This window comes from Epinephelus fuscoguttatus, linkage group LG7, assembly GCF_011397635.1.
Source record: "Epinephelus fuscoguttatus linkage group LG7, E.fuscoguttatus.final_Chr_v1".
NCBI lineage: Eukaryota > Metazoa > Chordata > Actinopteri > Perciformes > Serranidae > Epinephelus > Epinephelus fuscoguttatus.
This window is the reverse complement of record NC_064758.1, coordinates 33,830,907-33,847,885: the sequence shown is the minus strand read 5'-3', so window position 1 is coordinate 33,847,885 and position 16,979 is coordinate 33,830,907. Positions and strand designations below refer to the sequence as shown.

The 16,979-nt window shown below is 39.9% G+C and overlaps 1 protein-coding gene across 2 annotated transcripts in view; it reads right to left on the bottom strand.

Moving 5' to 3' along the window:
- LOC125891355 (metabotropic glutamate receptor 4-like) overlaps nucleotides 1-16,979 on the bottom strand; it is a 323,715-nt gene that overhangs the window by 21,322 nt on the left and 285,414 nt on the right. For both annotated transcript variants that reach the window (XM_049580581.1, XM_049580579.1), the window contains exons 7-8: nucleotides 12,710-12,910; nucleotides 2,007-2,143 (exon numbers count right to left, since the gene is read on the bottom strand). In XM_049580581.1, the coding sequence (XP_049436538.1) occupies nucleotides 2,007-2,143; nucleotides 12,710-12,910 (338 nt within the window). The remainder of the gene's footprint in view (nucleotides 1-2,006; nucleotides 2,144-12,709; nucleotides 12,911-16,979) is intronic.

Sequence of the window (16,979 nt, the reverse complement as noted above, 5' to 3'; positions counted from 1 at the left end):
AAATCTCCATATGGCGTTGTTGATTTTCCTCGGAGATCTCTGCCATGCAGGTGATGCTGATAAGTTGATCAGTGTGCGGCAGTAACTCAGGATTTTGATGTCTACAATAATCTTGTACCATACCTACAGTACGTGCATCAACTAAAGAAGAACGCCCGGGGCCTGGTGTATAAATGATGCAGAACAACAAGAAGATGCAAAGTCATTGTTCCTCACAAAGTTTGGCTTTTAAAAACAAAGCAGTTTTGAGGTAAACAAATGCAAAACTTCAGATTCTGTGCTCCGTGCATATTAGGGCTGTCCTGAACACCAGTTTTGGGGCATCAAAGCTTCAGTTAGTAATATCTGCCATTAATCGAAGCTTCGATGGATGAAGGGGTGATGAGAGACATTTTGAAATTCTTATGAAACGTCAGTTTTCATTTGATGGATCTAAAATAACTTTTTTGACATCTTGCAAGAGAATGTGTAAGCCTGTCATGAGTGGTCAAACTGTTGTAGTCACAAAACTTGGCCTATCACTAAGTTTAAATGTCCTTGTCTGAGAATAACTGAGAATTAATGTTGATTCTGAAATATATGTTGAAGACGAAACTGGTGTAATAATGGCAAATGTCAAAATAAGATTTTGTTGATTGCATAATTTTAGGACTGCCCCTGCCTTAGAATTTTGCTAGTCGACTAATAGTTGTTATTTAGGGCCATTAGTCGACTAGTCGCCCGCATGTTTATGATATTAATTTGACCGTGTTGCCTGTTAATGACGCTGTCGGCAAAGCAGTAATGATTGTGCTAAGTGGCTAATGGGCATGTAGCTACTTTCATGTTTCAGATGATACGTCATGTTTGTAGTCGATGAGTTTACATGTCACCTTGGGTTCGTTCTTCACCTTCTCAGAATGCCCGACATGTCATTAACTAGCCTGTGGAATAACTGCAGGTACCAGCCCTGGAAATAAGGGGGCCGTACGCACGCCGCGTCTTTAACCACCTGGAAAACGCAAGTTTACAGGCCTCTCCCTGTGTCTGTCTGTCCAAAGAAAAAGTTATTCGGACTGTCTTTCCTACCACCTCATTTATTACATTTCTTATCTGTTATCTGTGAATATTCTACTTTTTTTTTTAAATATATCTCTCTCTTTTAGCTATTTCTTTGTCAGTTTTTTTTAACTCTGTCTCTTCTGTTATATATGGAGAATGATATTTTGCTTCCATCTATGCTGAATTTGCAGTGACCAATAAAGAAGCTTGAATCTTGAAGGTTACTGCAAAAAGATGGCTATTTATGCCTATGGAGACCTTCTTACATGGGCATAATTGTGACTGAAATGAGGAAATACTGTACAACACACTCTGTTTTGACCCAAGCCATTTGTTAGCCTGTGTGTTTATAAATTCTTAAGCCATTCCAGAGGAGGATGATTAATTATTAATACTAATTTGTCGACTGTTACCCTATAAAAGCCAACATAAACAAGATGCATTCAGCATAATCTTTGGTAACACTGATAAGTTATAAGAAGGTGAACACATGAAGTTCTGCTATGTGTATTAGATTTGGTGTAAATGCCACATTTAATGGTTAAGAGGATGATTTGGCACTGTTTGAAGCAAATGAACTCAGATAAGAATGTATGCTTTGAGATTACTTTGGCTTTTGTCCTAATTGATAAAGGGGAATGTTCCTCCTCCAGTTCCTCCTCCAGTCCTCCATTCAGTACTTCTCTACAAGACTCATGGTCACAACATTCATATTTCCAGTTAGTGAAGCTTAAGAACGGGTTTTATTGCCAAGTGTTTTTGTATTTTCTTGTCAAGACTAAATGAGTTGAATTAGTAATGAAATGCTAAACAGCCAAATATGGGTTGTCTGATGAATCACTTTGGCCGATTGTCAAAGTCTAATGTGGATATCGAGCACAATCACCAGCACAAAAATCTGGCACTTAGATTATTAGAAAAGTCAAGCTTATAAGGAGTAGAAGTAATATTTAAAATATTCATACATCTAAGTGGAGTTGATCCGTCCAGTGGCCAATGATCTTGTACTCTGTTGTGGTATTTGTGATCTGGTACTGGTAGATTTCGTAGCGACCTGGAGCATCTCCGTTCACGTTGAAGACCACCGGGGTGCCAGCAATCCCTGAGGATGAAAAAACAAAATGTTATTGTTGTTTTAAGGGGCAAATTGTAACGTAAAGCTGAACTCCAGGCTTGGACAACACAGTACAAACTCGAGCCGCTCCCATAACGCTCTGAGATGAAATGAGGCTGCAAGGGGACCTCAAGCTAATGCTGTTATAGTGTTAATGATGGGAGCAAAATAGATGTTGACAGCCATGTTGTCCTGGTCCTTTGAGGAGGGCCAGCGCTGCTGTCTGTTCATGTTCCCATATCATTTCACACTCCTTCATTCTGCTTATTGCCCCATTGCTTGTTATCCACAAGGTCCCCACTCGGAGTGCTAACGAATGACGGCACTGATTTTGATTACCACTTTGAGGTCTCTCTCATCCCTTTGCTTCCTGTTTCTGAGCCAAGCTACAAACCCCCTCTCCAGCTTCAGAACTTGTTATAAAATTGTGGTGTGAGGAAACGAGGATTCACAGATTTAGTGATGAGAGCCCACCGCAGAGCGTCTCTGAGGAAAGGACCATTAATAGCATACCCATCTCTGTCTATTTGCACTGACCAAATTTGCTTTCTCTCCCTCAATGCAATCCCCTAGTACTCAGCAATTCTGTAACATGTTGAAACAGGGTTGAAAAGTGAGGGGTGAAAAAAATGCCCTTAGTTAACTTGCAGCCGAAATGTGTTTTGGATTGCCCCTAGTCAATATTTGGATGTTGCGTACATTATATTCCAGAGCTACATCAAACGGATAAGAGTGCATTTTTCTGCAACAGAAAGAGGGTATTCATCATGTCCGGACTCCAGACTCAGTGTTTTCCAGCATTTGGGAGAGAGTTGTTCGTGTTCCACAAGTATCGACTACACTCTCCTTTGTCATAAGAATAAAGAGAATTATTTATTTGAGTGTGTTGTTCCCTTGAATAGGTCACAGTATTGATTTTTGTTTTGAACCTGAGAGTCAGAGTTGGAAACCTGTGAGTCAGGCTTTGAGCCCAGACTTATTTACTACCCCCCCCCCGCAGATTTGTGTGTGTCAGAGGTCTGACCAAAACCCATAGGATTTAATTGCATCAGTATCATCTTGCTGCATTATCTAGAGGGTATGTCTAACACAACAACAGACAGTCATGTGCAATTATGAACATTTTCTTGTCCATCTCAGCAATACAGGGAATTGATTGGGATGCATGTTTCTACTAATTTGATTGCCTTAATCGATTAGTTTCACCTCTTAACTTGCAAAAAGGCATTGCAAGTTTCATGCACAGCCAGCAAAAATTAAAAAATGGCTTGTTTAATAGGTCAGGTATTTGAGGAAACACGGCACATGATAACTCCTAGGAATAAAAATCCATGCAGTCTAGGAAAAAACAAGAATTACTGCCTTTTGGTTTTGTGCCTCTGCGAACCAGTCAAGTTAACGTACATGTCTGTCCAGACTCGTGTTGCCATGACAATGTTTCAAATATGGATGCTACTGCAAACAAGCTCCAAATTCAAAAACATGGATGCTTCAAGGCAAGGCAGCTTTATTTGTATTACAGTAGGCATGCGCGTGACTAGACTTTTAAATGATTAAGCATCCGCTAATCGGCACCAGAAATATCAGGGAGTAAAACCAATTAGTGTTTTATTTATGTAGAAGGCTGCTTCACTGTCATGCAGCTGCCTGCCACTAGTGGGGGCTACAGAGCCGTCAGACAGCACTCCCCCTAGACTGGAGTTTTTACACAGCACGAAATTGGAGAGATGTCCTCTCGCAAAACCACCGCAGTTTGGCAGTACTTTGATCGAGAAAATGAAAACAAGATAGCATGTAGGCTGTGTCAGAACAAACTGGCTTATAATCACACAACTGAAGCAATGGGCGACCACATTCAGCTCATCACGACAATGACCTCACAAGATATGCTTTCGTACCAAGACGCAAAATGATTACCTCCGGGCTGGAGGCTTTCCTTTTTTTAGACTAGTCGACTAGTCATGATTACAGCTAAAGTAGTTGCCAGGAACATCCTCAATTTGTATAGCACATGTTATACACCAGGGCAAGTCAAAGTGCTTTCCAGAAACAATAAATAAAAAGGATACAGATTTACAATAGAAGACTAAAGAGAAAACAACTGATGTAAAAGGTAAAATTAATTACAAAATTATTTACAATTTTGAAAAATCACCATTAAAAATAGCAAAAGTGCAGACGAGAGGTGCAAAGATACAAAAATTATTTAAATGCTTTAAAACTGAGTTAAAAAATAAGTTTGCAGTGATTACAGGGTGGAGTAGGCAGTGTAAAAGAGGAGTGTATTTAGCTTTGAATTAAAAGTGGTCAGAGCTTGTCTAACATCATCTGGGAGGTTATTCCAGGTTTGTGAAACATGATAACAAACGCTGCTTCACCATGCTTTGTTCTAACTTCTGGGACAGTCAGTTAGCCGGCCCCAGATTTCGTCAGGGTCCTAGAAGGTTCGTATGTCACAAGCATGTCAGATATGTATTTGGATGCGGAGTCACAGAGTGATTTATACACCAGCAGGGAGATTTTGAAATTAATTCTCTTAGTGACAGGTGACCAGTGTAATGATTTTAGAACTGGAGTAATGTGGTCATATTTCCTAGTTTTTGTCAGACACATATCTTCAACCTGGCAGTGCAGAAGATCTACACAATCAGCGCAGTTTCAAGGTGGACACCGGAGATTAGTGTCACCAATTCAGTATCTGACCAAATGTCTCCCCTTCTGTTCCTGAGTGATGGCGTTGAGTAACGGCTAGGAAAATGTTTTTGCAGAACATTATGATGTCACAGTGACCTTTGAGCTTTTCAAAATAACATGTCATCACTTCATGATTTTATCATATTGGGCATTTGTGTGAAAATTTGTCATAATTAGCATATAAATCCTTGAGTTATGGCCAAAAACATGTTTTGTGAGGTCACAGTGACGTTTGACCACCAAAATCTAATCAACTCTGAGTCAAAGTGGACATTTGTGCCAATTTTATGAAAGTCCCTCAAGGTGTTCTTGAGATTTTGCATTCACAAGAACGAGATGGATGAGCTCACAGTGACCTTTTTGACCACCAAAATCTAATCATCTCATTCTTCAGTCCAAGTGGACATTTGTGCCAAATTTGAAGACGTTCCCTGGAGGCGTTCAGGGACAGACGGATGGATGGATAACCCACAATTATAATGACTCCAGCCACGACTGTCACCGGCGCAAAAGCAAATAAACATCATCTACTGTCATCAGCTGTGAGTCTGCCCAAATGCCCCCAAAATGAAATGGTCACAGTAAAATTGTCTGTTAAATTAACTCCAGTGTGGGTAAACTGGGTTTTTAACAGTGTGTGTGTAAAACTGTTATGGCTTTGAGAGCTAATTCAACACAATTTTACTGTAGAGACGACAGAGGACACGTGTGCAGGACAGTGTGTAGGCACTGTATTGTTATGAACAAGCAGTTACATATCAGATGCGAGCAAATGAATGTAAACATGATTCATAATGGCTGTGAAATTGTTGAGCTTTATTGTACCTTAAAATCAAAGTTGTCCAAATCTTCTCAGCAGTGACGAGTTTAAATTCCAAGCCTGCTAATGTTTCTCCTTGATTTCCAAGCTAGTTTATTGAAGCAGAAACATTTAAAACTCTACTTTTCTTCTCTTAAGAAGTGATAATGTATTCAAACAAAACAGCAATTTGCAGGATGTCACGGTTGCACTTAAAAAAAAAAGACCCTCCCACTCCATTAAAAGCCATTTGCCAAAGCCACAAGAAATCTAATGTGTTTACAGATGTTGCATAAAAACTGATCCAAACATTACACACATTCTGCTGTTGAACTTCAGAAGAGCCGAAGTGGCTTCGGTGAACTCTGTGTCTTTGATAAATGCATTTGCCACAAATCTAGCAACACAAGTAAAAGAAAACAGAATTACCACGCCTTCCTCGCAAATGCAAAGCAGCGACTTAAAAACACCAAGACTCCGAGCTGTCAGACACTTTAATTTATTTCTATTGTAAATGCAAGCCAAGCCGTACATGGTTATTAGTCGTTCAGTTGGGCAGAGTTAAGGGCCAGTACTGGGGTTGATTATCTTTTCAGCGCTCTGTCTTTTATGGCGCTGACCTCAGGAGCAGTTTAGACCCTCAAACTGTATCATACCCTCACGATTTGCTGTGCTGCTTAATATCTTGGTTCCCTGGACAGGCAGGATCCACTACTAAGCAGTTTACACATATGATCCTGTGAACGAATGCTTCCTCAAGTAAACTCCAAATTAAATTAGTAATCAAACCTCATGAAAACAGGCAGATTTAAACGACTCTGTAAACCCAGTGTTGCAGCCAACCTTTAATCACAGCACTTTTAACACGGCTTTACTGGCAGGTTTATGCCTCGCGAGGTCACTTCTTAAAACAAAATGTCCTCAGGAAAACAAGCACCAAGTACCATTTATTAATATAGCCAGCAGCAGTTTCCTTCAGCATCACCAGGATCACAATCTTCATGCCACGCGTCAATAAGTATCATCTACAGTATCTGTAATGCATGGGTTTCCTCTTTCCTTTTGTCAGCATGGACATCTGTAGACAATTCCCAGAATCCGCCGGGATCATGTGGACATTCCCGTTGTTTTCCCTATGAACCTTTTAAATTCCTCTGTGTCCAAAGACTCTTAACAGCAAGGCAGCATTCCGGTAATGTACAGCATCGATTTCCTAGCCATCCCTATAGTAACCCCAGTGGCTTCAGTGCTGACAGGCCATCCAGTAATATAACACCATGAATAAAAGAAAGCATAAAGAAAGAGTTTAATTCTATAACACAAGCCTGCTGTGCATTAAAGCTTCACTCCAATGCTGGGAGAATTGATTTATCTTGTCGAACTAAACAAATATGACTTCAGGATACATCTCTGAACAGTTTCTTCTTCTTCTTCTTTTTTTATTTTACACAAATGAGGACTGACCTGCTTACATAGTAATAAGCACACTCGGAGCAGGTAAACAATGTTCTGACTTTGAAGACGGGGCCTACAGTAAAACACTGCTGAGCGCTGCAGAGTTCCCCTTCAATATCCATTAGGGATGAAAACTAACTGCTGCAAACACAAGTGTCAAGTTAACCTTTATTATCCCCCACAATAAAGGTTACATTGACTACATTATTAAAATCCATCCATACTAAATTCATATCTGTGTTTGCCTTGTTCCTGTGCTACTTTGTCTCTGCTTTAAAACCCACTTGCATGAATCTATAAACCAAACTGCTTCTGAGAAAGTAAATGCCACATCTTGCCTTTTGCCTCAACAGTTTTGTACATGTTCTTCGACGCAACCTAAATTTAGCTAGCGACAAAACTGATCCCGGTTGCTGCCATCCACCTCAGTTACCCTTTGGAGTCTGTTGACTATCGTGCCTTCAACAAACAGCAAAACTTATCATTATTATTTCTGCCTTTGCATTCTGTGTTCTTGAAAAAAGGGACATGTGGAATGGAGGAATGAGCATTGAAAGTGAGCTCCTTATCCTTTCTCTCACCCCAAATTATAGATGTGCATTTAGAATCATGTCAAACTTAAACTTGCTTTGCCTTCAAAATTAAATGCTCAAAATACGAACCAACAAAAACATGTTTGTCATCCCTTTCCATAATGTGTTGAATAATACATATATGTGATCTGGTGCTCCTCTCAGCGGGGCAGTGTTGTTTGTTTGCACTGTTTATATACATATGATCATTAAAAAAATTGGCATTTTTCTGACCTGCTGCTACTATGGTTAGTATTTGGTTAGGGTTAGGCACTAACGGTACTTGGTTTAGGGTAGGGAATATGATTGCGGTTTAGAGGTTAATCAAAAACAGTGGTCAAAAGTCTGTAGAAAAATGGGAAACAAACAGTAGTGTCGCACTGGTAGTTAACCTATAGCTGCTGTTTGGCAGAAACCGCGCATGCCCAAAACCGCTACTTGTTTTAAAAATAATTGAACACTGCGCTGTCAAAGTTGGTGCTGTGTCTTAATATATAGTTGGATATTTGCATTTGTCATTATATCAAATACAATTATGAGGTTTTTGACCAGCAAATATTGAGATGTATTCTTTGGGCCCAGCTCAGATGATTCATGACGTTACGAAACCATTTTAAAACGCTGCAGAGAAAAGTTGCAGTGGTGTGAACTGGTTGGTCTGAGCTCGACTGAAGTTGGCCGATGGTGTCACCTGCAACTCAGATGGTCAAATCACTAGCAGCTGCTTTTAGAACGTAAAGCATGTCATCCATTTCAACAGCCAATAAGCCTGTAGTGAGGTTCAGTGGTCAAGTGAAAATGACCCACACACATACACATTCTTACTGACTGATTAATTGGTGCTGGTTATTTGTGTCATTGTGGCATATTTATTATGAAAACAGTCCACCTGATGCTCGTTTTCTTAATGTTTTTGTAGTTTCATCACTACGACAAACGCAACTGTAGCCAGTATCTCACTATTACTATCCTCATTCATATTTTAAGAAGCTACAAATTATATTCAACCACAAATTAAGCCTGAAAAGCTGGAAATCAGAACAGAAGTACAGAGTTGTTGCAGAGAGATGATGCATTGTCTCATCTAGTTACATTAGTGTGAGCCAGCAGGTTTTTAGAAAGTTGCAGAACAGTGCATTGCAAGTAGTTGCACGTTTCAACTAGTCTCTTCACAAATCTTTGGTCTGAACTTTGCTTTGTACATCACTGATTAGAATTGCCCTTTCTGAGGCAATAAGTGCATTGCATTACGTTATCATCAAATTACAGGTTAAAAAGTTTATTGCAGCTTTTTGTGCGCTCAGTTTTTCCTGTAGTTGAAAACATTTGGCCAAAATCTCTCTTTCTCTCCCTGTCTCTCTGTTTATCAGACCAAAAATGAGACAAGAACTAGCTAGCCAGTGTACCCTGTGTTCCCTGCGCCTTGACCCCCGCCACCAGGAGACTATTTGCCAGGAGGAGAGAGGGCAGTAGCTCCGGTGATGGACAATCAGTGGTGGCTCCAGCAAGTCGAAGTCAGTTAGCGCATACCCTAGCCCTGGAGGTCACAGCAGGCTGGTGGCAATTAGTAACAGAGCGTTTTTGAGTTAAGAAATTTCTGTACCGATTCAAACAACCAATTCTTTATTAAGAAGTCAGACTAAATTACCTTGTCACTGTTTACCTTCAGCTCTGCTCTGCGTGGCACCAAAGATGCTCAATTACTGCACTTCAGTGGAGGTGGGGTGGAGCTATAACATTTTGCCAACAGTTTGAGGATCCAATGGAGTGACAAGCCCTTTTCAATACCTTTCATTGGTTAAGCATTTGTAAAACCCACATACAGACATAATGGGTGACCACTATTATTAATTTATGAAAAATAATGAAAATGACGGAGATACAAGGCTTTGCCACACCTCCTCCCTATGAGGTTTTGTGGCTCTAATAACATTGTTAACTATAATCCCTACAGCCACTACAGGTCCTTGTGAGGTAAACAGAAACATTGGTCGTCTAAGGCCTCTGAGCAAAAAACAAATGCTGTTCTTTTGAGGACAGTCTCTGGAGACACTAACTAATTTCCCCTGATAATGCACATTTTCACCAGCAGAGCCGAGTTGAGATGTACTGTACGCTATTGTTTCCCATAAAAGTTCGGGTTAAGCCCTGGCTTCCCACTTGTTTCCTTTTCTGTCAGTTCTCCGCCACTCTGAATACCGCAGCAGTGGGCAAGTGTTTCACTTCATGCAGAAGTTTCTTCCCTCTGCTCATTTACTGCAAATTATTCCTGTCATGTACTTGCTGTGGTGTGACTGCCCCACACCTAAAGATCCCACCCTATAATTGTCTCACAAACAAATGCATCCTTTACCGTATAATCATCTGTGAGGGTGGTGGAGGTTTGAGACTGCGTCACACTGCTTGCATTGCATTCTGCTCGATTGCACGAACACTTTGACCCTCTTCTCATCTGACGCATAATTAGCTCAAGTCGGTACAACCACTAACGCTGACCTAAGTCAGACCCCACTCTGTATACATTAATATTATTTCTTCAGAGGCCAGCAGGTTAAAGTTGTGCACATGCTGCTTTCATGACCTTCATAAGTATGCACCTATTCTTGTACACACAGGCCTATAATTAATTTTCACAGTTTAAAAGTGCATCTTACTTGTTGCTATGTTATAATTTTTTTTTTTTTTTTACATTTGTAGAATCAGGCACGTGTTGAACACTTAATTATAACCTTCCAACCTTCTTTATATCAGTTCCTGCACTCTTTAAATGTTTTATTTGTTCATCCTCTTAAATATTTCCAAAAGCAGTCATCAAAGATGGATAGTGGAAGACGAAACAATGTCAGTGTCTAAAACAATTAGGTCAACAAAGCTATTCCTGTGCAAAATCCACTGAGGAGACTTTTGTCATAATGTGTAAATCATTTAGGTGCTGTGTACACATGTGGTCCAGTTGTTCTGTAAGTAGATGTTCTAGTTGTTCTCATGCGGGACAGTAAGTAATGAACACTTCAAAATGAGGTGCAGCTTTAGCTATGACATGTGGAATTCTAAAATTTCTCTGCAAACACTGGCACACTATCACAATTGAAATGTTTTTGCATCATTGTGATAAAACAGCGGTTAATGCCATGTGAGATGACATGTAAGGTTGTCAGCAAGACTTCGGTCGAGCACTTAAGCCCAGTCTTCACCGAGCAGTATAGTACAGTACAAATCAGTTCAGTACACATTTCTTAACGTTTCCACTGTGTAAAGTTGTGGATGGTACCAATGGAACCGTTCTGTACTGTCCCCATTTGTGGTCCCCCCTCTGTTGGGGTACATAGCACACAGATCTGATACTAAAAGGTGGAGCTGTGAACACTGCAGTCTGTTGATTGGTCAATAGAGGACGGTCACTCTGCTCAGTGCTGAGTTGTGGCTGGTTTTGAGGCTCATGTGACCACTGTTCATAACGTGGAGAGTTTTATTAGTAACCTGCAACTTGACTGGTTGGCAGGGGCACAGAAACCCAAAGCAGTAGTCCTACTTTTCAGTATTTCAGTTTTTTGCTGCCTTTACCGAACAGCATATCCCTTTAACCCGCAGGCCACTTGAGGTTAAACATCACAGCTCGATAAAGAAGCAAGTCCATGTGTGAGTGAAAGGGCAGCGGCTAGTAATCACAACAGGAATGAGAGAACTTTTGAAATTGCCTCAAACCTAGTTTGGCTGTTTGTACTAAAAATTTCTTGTTACTTATCAGCTGAAAAATACACAGGTACGATATATCTGCCATAAGATGATACAGCAACATGGCTGATTTATCAGTCTGGCTCTAGTAGTGGTGGCCAATCCAATTTGTTAGGATGTGGAAAGTAAACTCTGGGAACTCGTTTCATTTTTTCAGAATGATTGATGAAAGAAATGCCCAATGAGGGATTGGATTAAGTTACAGAGGCTTGAAAGGAGGGGACGCCAAAAGTTTGACACTCTGTTACATTTTGAGTGATAAGCTGATGGTTTAAAGAGAGTAACTTGCAAGGGTCAAGTATGTGACCTGTGTTGTGTGTATAGAAGCGTATTTAACTTGTACCTTTTCTTCAAAGATGAGTGTTGGCCAGCAACATTACATGTAAGAGCGTCTGAATATTAGGTATGAGTGACTGATTGTCCCCCCTTCTTTCTACTCCCTGGTGCTAAACTTTCACATTAGTAATTTTGTTCCTTATCCAGGTGCACTTGCGTCATCATCTACGTGACATTTTTGTCATGCTACTGTGTAGAAAAGGGTGCTGCAGACGGACACTGTTGCCTTGGGGACCATCCGCGGGGACCGGCAGAGCAGGCAAAGCTCTGAGACCACCTTTTCAAGTGGACTCAGGAATGGATAGGCATACAATGCCCGGGCGTGGTACACATTGCTCACACTAATCAAACAAACTGGACTTTAGGGTCAAGTGTACTCAGATCCAGGGTGTGTGCCTGATGTGAAAGCCCTCTAGGTCTACATAGAACAGCAAGTGGAAAACTACTGATGCCTGTTTTTGATGGCGCTGTGTGTGTGTTAACACTCTTCTCCTTCTCATTTATGTACAATTTTAATTCCACAGCCTGTGCACTTCAAGCAGGGGATCTCTTGCGTGGGCAATTCAATGCTGACAAGATAAGGCGGGAAATCTCACAAAGCACAGTCCCTGCACATCATCAACTATGATAAAACACGCTGTTCTGCCACTGATTGACAACCCTCCTACAGTTCTCAGCCTCTTTTATTTGCTGGGAGTAATTTACATTCAGTAGCCTGATAATTGGAGAACACTGTATACTCACAAAGCCTCTTCATGAGCACGTTGGCGAACCCAAAAATAAATAGGACATTCAAGTTGCTTCAGATAGTGCCGCACAAAGGCCTCAGAATGATGCAGTTATACAGTTAAGATTGCTTTGGAACAAGTAAACTGATGATACCATATACATTTTGAACAATATTCGCCACTTTATGTACAGTATTCACATTCAGATGAGTTCAGATGAATTAGGAGTACACACCTGTGAAGTTAACATTGCGGATGTACTTGAGCAGCAGTGTGCCATTTATGGTTTCCATCTTGGAGCAGAGGCCAACTTTCCCAGGGCAGAGATCTTTGTGCATGTTATGTAGAGCATGAGCCATGGCGTAAACTGCGTCAATCACAAACTGGACCTTCCCCTCTTGTTCGTAGGATGAGTCTTTCCCGATTCGCTCGTGGTCTAGAAGAAAACACAAAAATCATGACTTGATGAGTTTAAAAAATACAGCGGGTAAAATCATCACTGATTTAGTTTAACTTATATATGTTTGTATGCTGTGTTTTACCGCCTAAGTCGTCGCAATCTTGACAATCAAGCCAAGAATTTTTGATATAAATGACATAATATTCAGAACAAAAAAGCCGCTCCACAATCAATCAAAAATGTAAGAACCAAACAATGATTGCTAGATGTGTAAAATCAAGCAAATGATAGCCTTTCAAGACGCTTGATTAGTCAATTGTGAACCCATCATTTCTTCACAATATTTAATTTATTTAGAGACTGGCATTGAATCATGCACGCTAACCGCTGATTATATGCCATTCCTTTTAGACATCAATCACACAGTCTCCTCTCACCAAATCCAAAAACAGTGTCATGTGCAGCCTTTCTCGTAATGGTCCGTCGATCACTGATGAGACCCTCTCAAGACTCTTCAACAAGTCTCTTTTGGTGTCATGTGTCCTAATCTGCCCATGTTAATAAAGAGTGCAGCCTTTGCAGTACTCTGAGGTATCATGTAAAGATTTTAAGATGCTTAAAAATATCTTCAACAAAGGTTCTTCATCTCAACCCTAATTTGGAGATGTGCTTCAGTAAGTTTGAGAGCCCTCTCTGGATGCTCTCAGGTCTTGTTTATATGATCTCTTAGTGTTTATCTCCACAACGTCACGTGCCACCTCACATCCATTAATCAAGAGTGCAGAGTGTGATAGAGTGGTAGAGGGGGAGTGGAAGACACGGCAAGACAGGCCTAATCATTCTTCAGTATTAATGTAATTAGTTATGACAGGTGTGTATTAATCATAGCCGGGGCAGTTCTACTGCTTTGAAAATGTGTTACCCGCCAAGCAAGGTTTCAATTAGCGGCGCGATGCTTTTGTTAGCCAATGGCCCGCCAAATAGGTTGAGAAGAAAGAGTGACAGCAGGACGCCGTTACCGCTTTGAGAAACAGCACAATCTGACAGGAAGGAAACTGCAAGATTAGACAAGTTTCAACCTTCAGGCTGAAAGTAGCTTGAAATACACCCCTTTCAGACATGTACCTTTTTACACTAATCTGATGGCAATTCAATATGTCTGTCTGACGTCTGAATAAGCACCGCGGTCACTTTTACATTAAAGTCAGGACAGAAATCTCACTAGGTGGGACCCTGTAGCCTTCTCTGTAGATGCTGTCAGATCACCGTAATGGCTGCAGCGACACCCGCGTCTAACCGAGAGAGATGGAGATCGTGCTTCATCATAAATGTATCGCAGTCAGTTTAAGATGCTGTATGAAACACTATTAAAGAGCCAATTTTGAGTTGTTGAGGAGGTTCTTCTCTTGTCAGATGAGTGTGTAAAACTATTTTTCCCCTCACAGTGTAACCTGTGCAAAATAGTTTTTCTTTTTTTTAACTTAAACCCACAGTAGCACAACTCCTTTACATCCAGCATGTGACTCATAGGAATAAAACAAGAGTCCCAGGTCCTGTCATTCAATACTTCTAAACTGTCATACTTTATAAAACAGGCGGCAAAATGTGCTCTCTGATAACTTGATGATGAAATTCATAATTATCATTACCATCATCAAAACATATCAGTGGATTTACAGTGAGAAGTGGGGGTAAGTGTGCCTCGTTCTCACAACGATGGTTATTAATCAAAGCTTCAACCATCATTCAGCCACATTAAAATCCATCAGTGATGCAGCCTGTGAGAGATCAAATAATGGTCCTCTTCCAGCTATCATAACAGTTTTTTTTACTCACAGCTGTTCTCTGCTCTCTCTCTCTCTACTGCCAGATATTGCACAGGCATTGTGGCTCTTTCATTAAATGTGCTGTCATGTCTGAATGAAGCCGTAAGGAACGTTGACGTAATATAACAACTGAGTGACCAAAAGCCATCACCTTCACAGACAGATGGAATCAGCAGTGTTATGTATTCGTTGTTTAAACAGGGCTTTTAACACACATCAGAGTCAGCGTGGTGTTTGAATTTGGATGCTTTAATATATCAGCTACAGCAGATTTGCTTGTTCGTCAGTTGACCAAGTACATCTGAGGTGGGAAATTTTTTAACTGTCCTTGAGTCATGTCATTATTTATAAATCGACGCATAATTGGCCTCATTCACAAACAGTGTGTACCCTCAAATCTGCGCTAACACCGTGCATGTTAATGCTTTAGTCAGAAATCTGGAATTCATCGATATTTTCTTACTTTGATTTGTTTGTACTCTGCCAACAAATTTTGAACTGTCTGTGACCAATGCGTACACACAAATGATGAGGGCTTGGCTGTGTCAGAAAATGTAAACACACAACCTTTAACCGAATCCGTAGTTTATTAAAACAGTGTTTATTATTATAGGACTTATTCATGCTCTTTTATTCATATCAAAGATTGATAAAATTAAAAACTCTGACTATAAATACTAAGTGTTCCAGTCCAAGCTTACAGTGGAGTTTTGGTTTTAATTTTTATTTATTTTTTATCTGCCTGTTATGATGGCTACTCCCACCTATTTTTAGTGCCATGAAATTGTTATTATTATTGTTATTATTATTTTTATTAGTGTCATCATCAACAGGCATCCAGGGTTTATAAAAGATTCTGATCTTCCTTTCAAGCACATGCTAAGGATGGCATTGCAGTCAGTGCCTACAATAGAGAGTGCATCTTCAGAGACCGACATTAGATGTTTATCTCCTTGAAACCTGAGAAAATTGGCTTGATTTCTTTTAAAAACATGGGAAGAAGCAATGAAAAGAAGGAGTGACCCCAAAAGTTAGCAACAAACAATTTAGAAGAAATATTAAAAAAACAAACAAGGAAATGATCTGGAAAGAGTGTTTGAAAAAATATAATAATTCTGTAACATAATTTTAAAAATATATTATTATTAATATAGTTTTTCCCTAGTTTTTTTTTTCTTTTTCCAAATTTTTTAAATAATTTTTGAAATGTTTCATTTTTTTGCAACCTGTGGGACATTTCTTACCAAGTTGCTAATTGCCTTTTTTTCCCCATGTTTTTGAAAGAAATCACTCCAATTTACTCTGGATTCAAAGGTTTAAATCCTTGCAAAAGGCGTCTGAAAGCAGCACAAGCAAAGTGATGTCACTCCAGGTTTCAAAGAGTTAAAGAGAGAGACAAACAGCTCATCAGCTGTTTTGGACTGCCATGACATTCACAGACGCTCACCGATGGCCCAACACTGATGTACCTTTTAAATGTGGGAGGAAACTTCCATGACACACTTCTAGGCCAACATATTTCCTTATATAGAGAAATGGAGGTGTGGCAGTGTGCTGATTGCAAATAGTTTAGAATGATTTTGATTCACTAGCATGCATAGCGTGGTAAAAGAAAAATCAGCTTGGGCACACGTGTCATGAATACGATACTAACTTTGCGTGCAAACTTATGTTATGGCCAGAGTGAAAACATCTCTTTGTACATATGAATGAGGCCTATTGTGTTTTATTGTATGTAACTTTCATAACTTGATTCTTAAAGCTCAAAATAACAAATTTGTGAGAGAATTAGCAGAACAGGAACACTTCTATCCCAGATTTTAGTGCCGGTACAGCAGTGATGAAAAAACGTATAAATATAGACACTCCACATGTGCTCTGCTTGAACCATCTTTTATTTACACCCAATTTGAACACCACTTTACCTTTATACTAATGTGTTGCTTATTTTCCTCTCAATGAATTCACGAGGACTACAATTTACAGAAGATGCACAGAATCTGAAATTAGTTATCTGCAGTATTATTTCCTGTGAACGCAACAGATAAGTTGTTTGAGAGACACTTTGCACTGCTTTGTCATCAGCATACTTCTAGAAAGCTGCTAACCAATCCCCCCTGGAAATATGATATATTTCGTAGTTGGAAACAGTGATACTTGAAGTGACAGATAACATTTGACACTGTCTCATTCTTTGTGGTAATGTCTGAAGAGCTTATTGATGTCAAACAGAAAACACTGGCACCCTGTAATGGAGGTTCATTTGTATGAACACAGTC